This window comes from Pseudochaenichthys georgianus, chromosome 7, assembly GCF_902827115.2.
Source record: "Pseudochaenichthys georgianus chromosome 7, fPseGeo1.2, whole genome shotgun sequence".
Classification (NCBI taxonomy): Eukaryota; Metazoa; Chordata; class Actinopteri; order Perciformes; family Channichthyidae; genus Pseudochaenichthys; species Pseudochaenichthys georgianus.
Genome location: NC_047509.1, coordinates 20,790,582 through 20,803,518, shown reverse-complemented (window position 1 = coordinate 20,803,518; position 12,937 = coordinate 20,790,582). Strand labels below are relative to the sequence as shown.

At 43.8% G+C, this 12,937-nt stretch overlaps 1 protein-coding gene across 2 annotated transcripts; it reads left to right on the top strand.

Annotated features, from left to right (window-relative positions):
* Window positions 1–681: 681 nt before the first annotated feature.
* LOC117449890 (probable E3 ubiquitin-protein ligase DTX3) lies at window positions 682–5,153 on the top strand. Of its 2 annotated transcripts, none has more exons than XM_034087793.2 (3): window positions 682–1,415; window positions 2,146–2,363; window positions 2,950–5,153. In XM_034087793.2, exons 1-3 carry the CDS (start codon window positions 1,143–1,145, stop codon window positions 3,026–3,028), a joined length of 570 nt encoding a protein of 189 aa, XP_033943684.1. In that variant the 5' UTR covers window positions 682–1,142; the 3' UTR covers window positions 3,029–5,153. The 2 variants fall into 2 exon arrangements, with proteins under 2 accessions (XP_033943684.1, XP_033943685.1); XM_034087794.2 differs by having other exon boundaries at window positions 683–1,403.
* Window positions 5,154–12,937: the final 7,784 nt, after the last annotated feature.

Here is a 12,937-nt window from a genome sequence, read left to right as displayed (position 1 = left end):
GTATTTAAGTTATGGGACCAACTGAAAATTTTGGGACTTTGGGACAGGATTGTAGTTCACTAAAGCTACTGTGCAAACATTTCTATGCATTACCGTGACTGAGAAGGAGCCAGCAGAATTGATCGTAGGAGAGATTACACATATTACAAGTTGATTGTTGAGGAGAAGTTGGAGTTTTGCTTTTTATAATTGTGTTGATTCGTACTTTGTTGATATTCAGAAAATGTGCTTTACATTTTAATACTTGAATAAAAAGTTATGTTTGGGTTTGTGTTGGATATTCAATGTAGGACCTAAATAAAGCAGGTGCATCACGAGCAACCGAATATCAAACTTGTGTCCATTTGGAAAGAGTTTGGGTTGTCCCCTATAGTCAATAATTGATTTGAACTCCTAAGTACATTACCAAAGTACATTACTTCAGTACAATTTTGATTAAAATAATTTTAGCGTATTTTCATATTACATTATAATTCTCCTTGCAGTATAATTCACTAAATAAGGTATTCGTTATAAATTAAATTACCCAGTGGTATAAACGGTAATTAAATAAGTGCCACATTTAGCAGCTGAATCATTAACTTGATAGACAAATTCATTCATCAATAATTACAATTCAGAAATACAATTTAAACAGACTTAAAATGGAGTATTGTGCTTTAATTTAGAGTAAATTAAAAAAAAAAAAAAATCCAATACAAATAGGTGTGTCTTATTTGGCCAGGGTAGTAACAGTTTTTGTAAAAAATCAATCCATGACACATCAGTAACAAAAACGTGTGTCACTGTCACCTGACTAGTATTTGAATACTTTTAGCATCGTTTTCTAATCAGAGGAAGTTAGAATAAACAGTTGTTGAAAATAACATTAGCGCTGTGTTATTTAATTTATTGATTGTCCTTAAAGGTGGGTTATGTAATTTTGGAGAAACCAGCTCGAGTGCGCTAGAATTTGAAACTACGCAGCCGAAAAAAATCTGCCTCTTCCTTCAGACTTGCTTATGTATGAATTGGTACTTTCCTTAGCTTGACGTCACATTATTTCCGACACACATATCCCTACAAGGAAAGACAACACTTCTCGTCACACCGGAAAATAATGGCAACCACACTAAACAACCACTCCGGTTGTCCCTAAAAGTATGGAGGACTGCGCGATTTGCTTGGACACAGTTCATGAGAGGAAAACGTTAAAGTGCTCTCACTCTTTTTGCTCTGCTTGTATCGACTCGGTATTTAAGTTGAAGCCTGCTTGCCCGATATGCAATACCTACTACGGAGAGTACACGGGGACCCAGCCGGAGGGTAGCATGACGGACATGCGCAGCTATCTGCGCCTGCCCGGCTTCGAGTACTGCGGATCTATCGTCATACAGTACACTTTCCCAGCGGGGATACAAGGGGTAAGACCATGGGTAAGACTGACACTTAGCTACAAGCTACCAGAGGAGGCTACATATCAACACAACAGAGCTCTTGTTTGTTTGACTTCATCAGCTGTTAGTGATTTTACATGTCCACTAGATGGCGCTGTTGTTTGTTATTGAACACAAGTACACAGCATGCCTGTTTTCTATTTTTTTCTTAATGTTTAACAAACAATTTTGTAATTATAACAAAAGTCTAACGATAATGTGATACAGTAGACGAAGGTAGACATATGAAAAAGTATAAAAAGGTAATTTAGTTCCATGAAGATACAATAAAAGAGAAACAACAATAACACATGTATAAGTATTAAAGAGACTTCTAAAATGTTATTAATATAGTTTTGTCTGCTTTGCTGTATTCCTTTTAAATGTAATATCAAATGGTAATTTATGCAAAAACTTTATTTTAACAATGTTTTAGTTGGCTGAAGTAAAAATATAGATTTTGGAGCTGAAAGTTGCTAAACATAAAATGCCAGGTGACCTTGCAGTGATTGCAGTATTACACTCATGCTAGGAACCAGGAATACTTTCTCTATAAAATGTTATTTTAAAAATACAGTCCTTCCCAGTTAAATAGCTGTTTCACAAGGTGTCACCCAAACATTATTCACCAAAAAAAAGAAAAATAATATTCAGGTTTGGGTGTAATCACAAGTTAGACACAGTTGTCATTCATCTTTGTAATATATGCTTGCTCTTGTTTACATTACAGCCTGAACATCCAAACCCCGGGAAGAGGTACGGCAGCACGTCTCGTACGGCCTTCCTGCCAGACAGCGAGGAAGGGGAGAAAGTCCTGAAGCTGCTGAGGAAGGCCTTTGACAGGAGACTCGTCTTCACCGTTGGTCGATCCGTCACCACAGGCCTCAACAACGTCATCACCTGGAACGACATTCATCATAAGACCAACATAGATGGTGGTCCACAAAGGTATGCACATCATTACAGTAAAGTCCTCTATTGTTGTCAACCGTAAGTGTACAGAAATCTGTCTTGTTGGCACATGGTGAAAAAAAGTGTAGTTAATATAAATTAGAGGTGCTTCTACTTTACTTCTACTCTATTAAATCCAACAGGGAAATAGTTGACTTATTACTCCACATTTTTGGACTGCTTAAGCTACCTTTCAGATTCAGAAGCCATTTTCATCCCTGTTCGGCCCGAAGAAAACTATACAATATATATTTTGTATTTATATTTGTATTCAAACTCATAGACAGATTAGCCTGCTGGGAAAGGTGAGGAATTGGTTATAGACACAAGTATTTAATACATTAAAAAAAGCTGATCTGAAGATGGCTCTATATATTTAAGTGGAGAGATCAACAAAGTAAAGCAACAAAGTTAACATGTCTAGCAAATTTGACATTTGGCGGGATAAGTTGTATAACCCTATGATGCAAAGCCTTTTCAAGATACATTTCAATGGATACATTAAAAATCCAGGTTCAGTAAGCTTAAGGTACAGTCTTTATCCTGAGATTTACTTACTGCAGCTTGTCTTTTTCCATTCCAGTTTTGGATATCCAGATCCAGATTATTTGTTCAGAGTTCGAGAGGAGCTTCGTCTTAAAGGAGTCACACCGGATGATTGATGAGTAAAGACAATGAGAAGACATCCTTCAAATTAACTTGACTCTTTGTATTGTTACAAAGTCTCTGATTTTAAGTTCAAGGCTTGTGCAGGACTCTCTGAGGGATGGAGATGAATGCCGCTTAAGTTTTTACTCTATGCAGTCGATACATGGAACTATTATCTTGAGAAATGAAGGTTAGTGGCTTTTCCAAAGAGTTATCAACTGTCTATGCAAATAAACCCTATAACCACAACCTGTACAGTATGTGATCCAACAAAACAAATATTACAGTTAAGTGAAAGGGGTTGTAACAATCATCAGATTTTGTTATTCCTAATATCTTTAGAAACCTGGATCACAGGTCTGGACATTGGACACAGATCAGGTGGTACAATTACGTACCTAGCAAACTGATAGTTAAAGCTTGCTAGAGCAATAAGATGATAATGTATTTGGTATCATCAACGTTTTTTATGTTTAAATGCTGATATGATATTCACGTATGCTGTGGCTTAACATAACCCCCAACAAATGCACTATTTACTAGCTGTTTGAGGACACAATTTAGCAGTTTACAAAAAACATATTTCTCCTATTTTTGGTACAGTTTAAAACATGTCAGGCCAGGAAAGTCATAAAGTATTGATGGGTAAACTTACGCCTTGTTGCTTTTGGAAGGGTATTTTGGCATTATTTTAAGACACTTTTAGAATATCCCCAGTCTTATCCTATAGCACCTCTAATACCATAATAACACATGTTGTGCCTTTTATACATCAGTCAATGTACTAGTGTCAAACAAGAGTATATGGAGTCCAGAACTGTCTTTAAATCTCAAAACATTTGTGATTTTTCCTCTGAATTCCTGCCTTTTGCCTGTGGATACACTAGAGGGTGATGCTCTACTTTTAGAAAGAAATGTTATGTGGCGTCTGCTTCGTATGCAGCTGTATCATCATCACAAACCCTCAGCCCTGCAGCACCTCCCAAACCTCATAGCCCAAAGTCAGTCAGATAGCCGAGCATCTGCTATAGATGATGAGTCATGTGTTTCTATGGGGCTCGGGGCAGTTTTAGCAGCAACGTATTCACAGTGTTTCTATGACGGAGAGAACCGCTATCACCTTTTGTTTGACCACATTGAACTGATCCGCTCCTCATTTCAGTCAGGTGGTTAATGGTTAAAGCTGAGTTGTGGTAGTTACATGCACAGACACACACATTCAATTTAAGAAATCATGGTGATGATAAAATAATTAAATGCTCATCTATTGTTGATTTAAGTGCCCTACCCATCACTAGCACAAAAACACCTGAAAACGTTGTAATCAGAGGAGCTTTATATAAATCTCTTCATGCAGGAAAACTGGACACACAATCTATGATTTTTTTTGGGCATGCATTAAACCGAGTTACAACTGCATCTGAAACATTTCCAGCTGATCATCTTAGTGGCAGTAGCATGGAGTTATGTGATGAGGAAACGGCTTTAACCCATATTTCAGTATCAGGAAGAGTGCACATGTAACAGGCTTACAGTAACTGGACTCTGGTGTTGAGCGGCTGGAGGCGTTCCTGTGGCCTCGGATCTCAGGGCACCCTGCTGCCCTCACAGAGCAGACCAGAACCCATCTGGTCAAACGTACCACCCCCCCTCGCCTTTTCTCCCACAATTCATCAGTCATCCATTTATCATCAGCATCACTTTTCATCTCTTGTCCTCTTATCAGGTTTCCATTAACTGTATGGGTTTTTTTATCTGCTAATCATTTTCCTTTTTTCTTTCCTTCGTTTTATGTGAAAAAACACATTCCTGTTACTGCATTCTGTAGTTTTGTTGTTGTCTATTATAATGTATATATTCTATGACTATGTGTGATATCCCTTTAACATGAGACTGGCTTACAGTGACAGTTTGAGCTTTCTAAATAGTGGAGCAGATTGTGACATCAAAAGAAAAATGGAGCACTGAACCAAATATACAGAGAACCACTGTAGGAAATGTAACCTACATTTGAATATAAGATAGAACGCTTAAGATGGGTTCCAGAAGAACACATCATACCATCTGACTGTATTTCTTTAGGCATTATTGTTCAAATGCAAATTATATGACTTAAAATAAAATGGCATGGCATCAGTATTTTGTCTGCATCTTTCGCAAAAATGTATACTTGAATTGAATGACTCTTTGCCCTTCTCTGCAGGTATTTCCCGTTCCTGTCATTGTCCATCTGGACATCTGGTATTAGGGACAAGGAATTACAGAAATGTTACCAGAGATATAAATATGTATCAATGATTATGCAGAGCAATGATGTGGGCGGATTATACTTGCATCAATGCAAATGGCCAGTGACAAGCCTCCACTACGAAATGGATTGATGACAGAGTGAAAACAAGCTCTTAGCGTATGGATTAAGACCGATACATCTGTAACTGCTTACATTCATTTCCATCAAACGTGGCTCTGCTCTGTTGTGGCAGTAGGACTTGAATATCCTCCCTCTCAGGCGCTGAAATTAGCACCATGGCTTTGGTGATTTTTGGTTTCTAGGTGTGAGTAGACGGCTCATAAAAAGGCTCCCGAGAAACACACAGACGTGCACACACATCAGAGCAGAGATGTGCGATGTTTCCTGTACTAGAGATGATAAGAAAACCATTATGTGACAATGCAGAGCTGTTGTTCTTGCCCCCTCTCCCCACTGTGCTCCTTAATTAGAGTGTCTCATGGCTGTGGGGAGAACCCTGGCACTGCGCCTGTCTCCTCTTCCTCTGGTGCCCATAACACTCAATCACAGACATACCTGTCTATCTGGGTGCAGATTGCATGTATCTCCCTTCACAAGTCACTCCTGTACACACCCTACATATTCATGCCTTTGAAGTTCCTTTTTTACTTTAACCTAGTTTCCTCTTTCACTTCCAACGTTGACAGAGAAAAAGATTCTCTGTCTTTCTTGAATTTTGAAGTATCTTTATCCAAATCACGAAGGACAAACGAGGATATATCAGGCAGTGTTTGTATGTTAGGTAAATGGACAGGAGGAGGCTGAGGAGGCATCTGTCTCCATACACAGTCTTTGTGTGACAGTATGTCAGCACACACTGCTGACATGCTCATTCACTGAGCCTAAGGCTGTTTGCTTAAGAACAGCAAAGTGAAGGTGGGTGTGTTGTCCTTGACTGCATCTGTGCATATACAGTATGTATGAATATGCACTAGTGATTACTTATGTGTGTGTTTATCGAGGCAGTTTCTCACCATTCTGTTCTCTGATTCATAGCCGCAGCTACACAGCTTTGTGTCTGCCTGATTTAGCAGAACAGACCCCCTCTGCTTTCTTAGCAATGCTGACAGATTTACTGACTTACCGCACAGACAGGACACAACAGCCGAGCTGGCAACTATAAGGATCTTTGGCTTGGTTGTCAGCCGCACAGATTGAAGGCTCTGCTCAAGCTGGTTCTTCATTAGCAAACAGCCGGGGGTTCTCCCCAATAAGAGAATAGCAGGTCTATCATCTATCTGAGAGAGATTGAAATGTCCAGTAATTAAGCTCTTTAAAATTAAACATAGGAATGGTATACAGTTATGTATAAAAGTGTCTCGAGTCATATCACAAATGTACACATACCCAACCTGATATCTCAATCGTGTAAAACTGTAAAAACAGGCTGTGCATCGACATGAAAACATTCAATACAAGCTGAACAAACCAACTACAAATACGGTCTAGAAATATTTTCTGGGTGCATCGAGTGCCGCCAAACTTCTTTTGTTGTCTTTCCTGTCTGCATCCTCAGCCTTGGCCATCCACATCTCAGGACTGACTTGTGTAAGAGCAATTAGCTGTGCTGTCATGGCAAACTAGCATGCCTTTGTCACTTTAAAAATGAAAAAATCTCAACCAAGGGCCCTCTTTCTTCTGAACAGCTGCAACACATGTATGGAGCTTTTTACACATTCATGGACTTTTTTCTTTATATTACAAAAAAGCATACTGAGGCAGGCAGAAATCGTTGCAGTTGGACACTGCACCCATGTCTTCACAGATGATCTGTTAAGGTGATCGTCGTTTTAATCACGTTTATTTGCAGCCTGGTACATTCAGTATAGGAGATGGTTCCGGAAATGTTCTGTGATTTCAACAAAGGTTTATTTTATATTCCCATATACTTAAAGAGCAAGACATCAATATGAAACAAAAAAAAGACATGATAAGGTCTCAAGACAAATTTAAAAAAGGCTCACCATCTTTAGGAAATAAGCACCTATTGACATGAGCTAAGAAGTGAATGAACGCAGTGGTTCTCAACTGGTCAGGCCTCGGGACCCACTTTTTCCTTTGTCAATAAATTGCGACCCGAATTTTGAACCACTCAAATCTATTCAACAAAAAATCGTGCTGTAATATACGCTTTTCAGCATACAATATTAATTAAAGTGAAGTACAGTGCATATATCCCTTCACAGAACTAAAGTATGCTTTTAAAAAAGGTTTAATGAGATGATGGAATCAAAGCTGAACTGTATTATGAAAAGGCCACACATTCTGAAAACCCAACCCCAGCAAGGGGTCTGGGGGGATTCTCCCCCATGAGATTTTTTGAAATACTAACATATAAACTACGCATTCTGGTCGCCTACACTCTGAGAAGAAAATAAATACATCTATTACTACCCGACATATTAATAATATTTTATGCCATTGTTTGTTTTTCACTTTGTTCTGACAGCTGAACTTGCTGCTCCACACAGAGAGAAGAGCAAAGAGGAGATAGTCTGTGTGACTTACTCTAAATTGTGGGTAGGGTAGATAGCCCCCATTGTTCTGTGACCTGTCAATCATCAAACCGGGGGTCATATCTGAAGTTGTACCCATGGATTTCTTTATACATCCATGGGTAGTTCTACTGTAGTTATTTTCCGTGGGGACTTCCGGCAACAATCTTGATTCTGATAGGCCAGAAGACTCGAAGAAACATCAGCTAACATGTTTTATTGAGAAGATGATCACTACGTGACAGAAGTTTTCAACACCGTTTATGGTCTCAGGTACTTCCAGTCCAACGCCTACTGCATGCACAGCGTTTTTCCCAAAAAAATAAGAAGATATTGTAACGTTCTACAAAGGGAGTCGGAAACAGGCTTCAAGTTATTGGGGTTCAATAGCTCCTTTGTTCGCACACGGACACAGGTTACATGTTAGGTTGCAGGTTTATCCTCACACACACTCTACACCTCAACTCACACCCATATATAAGGTCAACGTCACAACGTCCCCGCCCTCCCCCGTCTACTCCCCCAACCACAGGCCCGCACCCAGACCAGCATCACTGTGCAGCTCTGTGATTGGCAGAGAGACGGGGGATGCTTGAGTGACACACTCAGCACCCTATACAGGGTCGCTACACTACCCCCCTACTACAAAGTTCCTCGTCCACGAGGAACAAATAAAACCTAGCACAAAAAAAACTATAACTAAACACTGTTAGTAGAACTAAGAAGGTCTGGGTGGACTACCATCCCTTCCAGTGAGACCAGGGCGCATTCTTACCCTCTACAGGAAACGAGGGGTCTCACTATACACTAACTACCACACACAGTGTCTGAACCGACTCGGGGGTCGTGTCTGCCTTCTCGGCAGGGGGGCTAGGGTCAGGGGGACAGGGGGTGCCGGTTCTGGTCCAGGCGGGGAAAAGGGGAAGAAATTGGGGGGAAACTCAGACACTGACAGGGGGCTGCTGCTCTGCTCGCCGAGGGACCTGAGTGGAGGTGTCGAGGGGGAGGCTGTGGGCCCCGGTGTCCCTTGGGCATGTGGAGAAGCGACTCCTCTGTAAGGAGCCAACCTGTCTCTGTGGAGCACAACTTTAGACCACTTCCCCCACCCTCTCACTCTGCAGGGACCAACCCACTGGCTGTCCAGTTTTGGGCACCGGCCTTTCTTCCGTTGTGGGCTGTAGACTCAGACCAGCTCCCCAGCCCGGAAATGCTGCCCTCTTGTCCTGGTGTCATAGTTCCGTTTCTGTCTCACCCCAGCACTTTTCTGCTGATCGTGGGCAAAGGAGCGGAATCAAGCCGGTCCTGAAGTCTCCTGGCGTACTCAGGCCCTGGAGCGTGTCCAGGGAATCTGGCAGCTGACCAAACGCCAAAAACAGCAGGGGTTCGAAGCTCTCTCCCCAACATGAGGAGGGCAGGAGAACAGGCTGAGGACTCCTGGACTGCAGAGCGGACATGCCATGAGCCGAGGGGCAGATGCTCGCCCCAGTCGCGCTGGTGCTCAGATGTGAGGATGGCCAGCTGCTGCCCTATGGTGCGATGGAATCTCTCGAATAGTCCGTCGTTCTGAGGTCGCAAGGGGGAGGTGCATGTTTTGTGCATGCCCAGTTGTGTGCACATGGAGGCGAACACCCGGGACTCGAAGTTCCTCCCCTGGTCACTGTGCAGGGTCTCCGGCACTCCAAACCGGCTGAACATGCCAGCCACCAAGGCATCTGCGACTGTCACTGCTTCCTGATCAGGGAGGGCATACGCCTCTGGCCATTTTGTGAAATAGTCTATGGCCGTGAGGATGTAGCGGTTACCCCTGTTTGACAAAGGTACAGGCCCCACCACATCCACCGCTACTCTCTCCATCGGGGCCCCCACGGGAAACTGTTGCAGCGGAGCATGGGAACGACCACGGGGGCCCTTCTGAGCCATACAAGGGTCACAGCGGCGACAGAAGTCTTCGACATCCCTCCGGCACTGCCCCCAGTAGCAGCCTTGTCGAAGGCGGCGGAGAGTCTTAGTGACGCCAAAGTGCACAGAGCCTGCCGTTCCATACATGGCCTTAAATACAGCCTCTTGCAGACCCCTCGGGACCACCACTTGCCACCTCTTCTCCCCCATTGCTGGCTCCTTCCACGCACGCTGTAGTACACCCTGACACAGACGCAGAGCCTCAAACTGAGACCACAGCCCCTTGGTTGCTTTGGAGAACACTGCCACTTCCTCCCACGGTGGCCGCTGCTGCGCCTTGACCCACTGCAGTACAGGCTGTAGGACGGCGTCCAGCTGTTGCTGTTGCTTCCACTCTGCCACGTCCACTGTCTGGAGCTCCCGGCAAATAACCTCTTCCACTTGTCGAGCTGCCGCACAGACGGTGTCCTCCTCCAGCAGCTCCTTTTCACGAGTCTCTCTCTTCTCACAGTAGTGGCATCTGCCAGCGGCACACGGGCGGCGGGAGAGAGCGTCTGCATTTGTGTGACGCACACCAGCCCGGTGCTCCACCCTGAAGTCGAAAGCTTGGAGCTCTTCTAACCACCTGGCAACCTGCCCTTCTGGCTCCTTGAATGTCATGAGCCACTGTAATGCAGAGTGATCAGTCCTCACCGTGAACGCCTGGCCACACAGGTAGTATTTAAAGTGCCTGATGGACAGCACTACTGCCAAGAGTTCCCTGCGAGTGACGCAGTATCGTCGCTCTGCTTTGTTGAACGCCCGGCTGAAGTATGCCACCACCCGCTCCCCCTCTGGTGTAGTCTGGGAGAGCACTCCGCCAACACCCACGCCGCTAGCGTCTGTGTCAAGGGTGAATGACAGACTGGGGTTGGCTGGGGCGTGAACCGGGGCCTCACTCAAGGCACGCCGAAGGCTGTAAAACGCTGCTTGACATTGCTGAGTCCAAAGGAAATCACTGTCCTTCTGCAGCAGCTGGAACAGGGGTGCAGCAGTGCAAGCAAAACCCCGTACAAACTTTCTGTAGTACGAGGCCAGGCCCAGGAAACTCTTCAGCTGCTTCTGGTTGCGAGGATTTGGCCAGCCCGCGACCGCCTGCACTTTCTCTTGCAGGGTGCCGATGCCTTCACCCCCCACTTTGTGGCCCAGGAAAGTGACCTCTCTCTGCATGAAATGGCACTTATCTGGGTGTAGCTTCAAACCAGCGGCTCTGATCCTTTCCAGCACCACTCTTAGAGATCCCAGGGCTGCCTCAAACGAGCTGCCATGCACCAGGATGTCGTCCAGGTAAACCAAGCACTGCTGGCGGGGGATAACAGACAGCACCCTGTCCATCAACCGCACAAAGGTGGCAGGGGCATTACAAAGCCCAAAACTGAGGACCTTGAACTGCCATAGCCCCCGGCCGGTGCAGAAAGCCGTTGTTGGTCTGGCCTCTGGGGCAAGAGGAACTTGGTAATACCCACTGCGGAGGTCCAAGGAAGGGAACCACGACGACCCTGAGACCAGGTCCAGGGACTCATCGTTGCGGGGAAGGGGGTATGAATCCTTCTTGGTGACCCCGTTCACCGGCCTGTAGTCTGAGCACAGCCGCCAGCCACCTGTCTTCTTCGGGACCATGACTACAGGTGCTGGGAGGCGAGAGAGCGCCTGAGAGAGTTCGATGATGTCTGCCTGCAGCATGCTCTGCACTGCCTCGTCGCAAGCCTGCTGACGAGCCAGGGGAAGTCGGCACGGGCGACACTTGATTGGACGCGAGTCCCCTGTATCAATCTTATATTCTACCATGACACTGGTAATTCTACCAGTTTTATTATTATTATTATTCAATTGTAAACAAACACTGCTCGAAAATATGTCATTGGTCAGAGAGCTGTGGGCATAATGCTGCCTTTTGCAACATCCTACTTGTGTGAGATAGGCTTTTCTTGCTGCCATCAAAACGAAATACAGATCAAAGCTGAACATTGAGAATGAACTGAGAGTGGCAGTCTCAAAACAACAGCCCCGGTTTGAGAAGATCTGCGAGGGAAAGCAAGCACACACAAGTCATTGATAGGCTATGTGTGGAATAGGAATGGTAAAGTGATGTGATCGTTTGCAACCTGCAGTAGAAATAATAGTTAATTAATATATTTTCCTTAAAGAAATTTGAATTTAAAAATCTACTACTCAGAAGGCCTGCCAGTTTTAATTAGGCCAAATTAATTCACAGTATCTATTACAAGCACTTTTGTTCATGTGTAATCCATAATCAAATATACAATTATAGTTGGATCTTTGTATCTTCTTATTATTAGCAGAGAAAATGTAATGTTTTTACAACAATATACAATTAATCCTACCAATATAGATGGGAACCGGGTTGGGGGGGTCCCGAAAATATTTCCAATTACCCAAGGGGGGCCCGACTGAAAAAGTTTGGGAACCACTGGCCTATAAAGTTATGGATATTAGAAAGTTATTTTCATCGAAGCAGGCGTCACAAGCTGCAGCAGCATCAGCTGCAGCTGACAACAATGTCATCACCAGCAGTGAAGACACGGATGATGTTTCAGGTTTGTGAATCTAATGGTGATATCCAGAGGCACGGGAAGGCATTTTGAGTGGGGGTGCTGAGGTGCTGGACTCCAGTGAACACTATTACGGGCACTATAGAGCACGCACAAAAGTGTGAGCACCAAGGGCGCTACAGTGGAATGTTCTACTGCAACACTCCCCACACGCAAACACACAGTACACCCGCGACTGTTACAATGAAGGCTCGATAATCAGCTCACGGCACATGGGGAGCGGACCTCACCTCTTCTAGGGGGTCCGGGGGGATGCTCCCCCGGGAAGATTTTTTTTAAATATTGAAGTTATAAGCATCAATCTGGTGCACTTTGAGAGCAACATTAAGAGATCTATGGATACATCTCTCAACATCCATATGAAACACAACTGTAATCAGATGTTCTTTTTCTTTATGGATATTTTACAAATCACTCCCCTTTCAAACTGTATTCTTGTTTTACTGCCATATAGTATTTCATAACTGTTTTTCCTTTATTCTGTTGATTTTTTTATAACGATAATGATCATATGAAGGTGTGCCGCGGAAATAATCTTTTGAATAATTTGTGACCAAACTGTTTGAGACCCACTGAGATAACTTAGACTAAAGTTAACTATCTTAATTCTAAAAACTCAGAGAGTCC

Bases quoted from the DNA above. Each gene is read 5' to 3' on its own strand.
- LOC117449890 (XM_034087793.2), top strand. From the start codon at position 1,143: ATGGAGGACTGCGCGATTTGCTTGGACACAGTTCATGAGAGGAAAACG. The intron at 1,416-2,145 runs GTAAGACTGACA...TTTACATTACAG, and splicing joins TACAAGGGGTAAGACCATGG to CCTGAACATCCAAACCCCGG. The intron at 2,364-2,949 runs GTATGCACATCA...TTTCCATTCCAG, and splicing joins ATAGATGGTGGTCCACAAAG to TTTTGGATATCCAGATCCAG.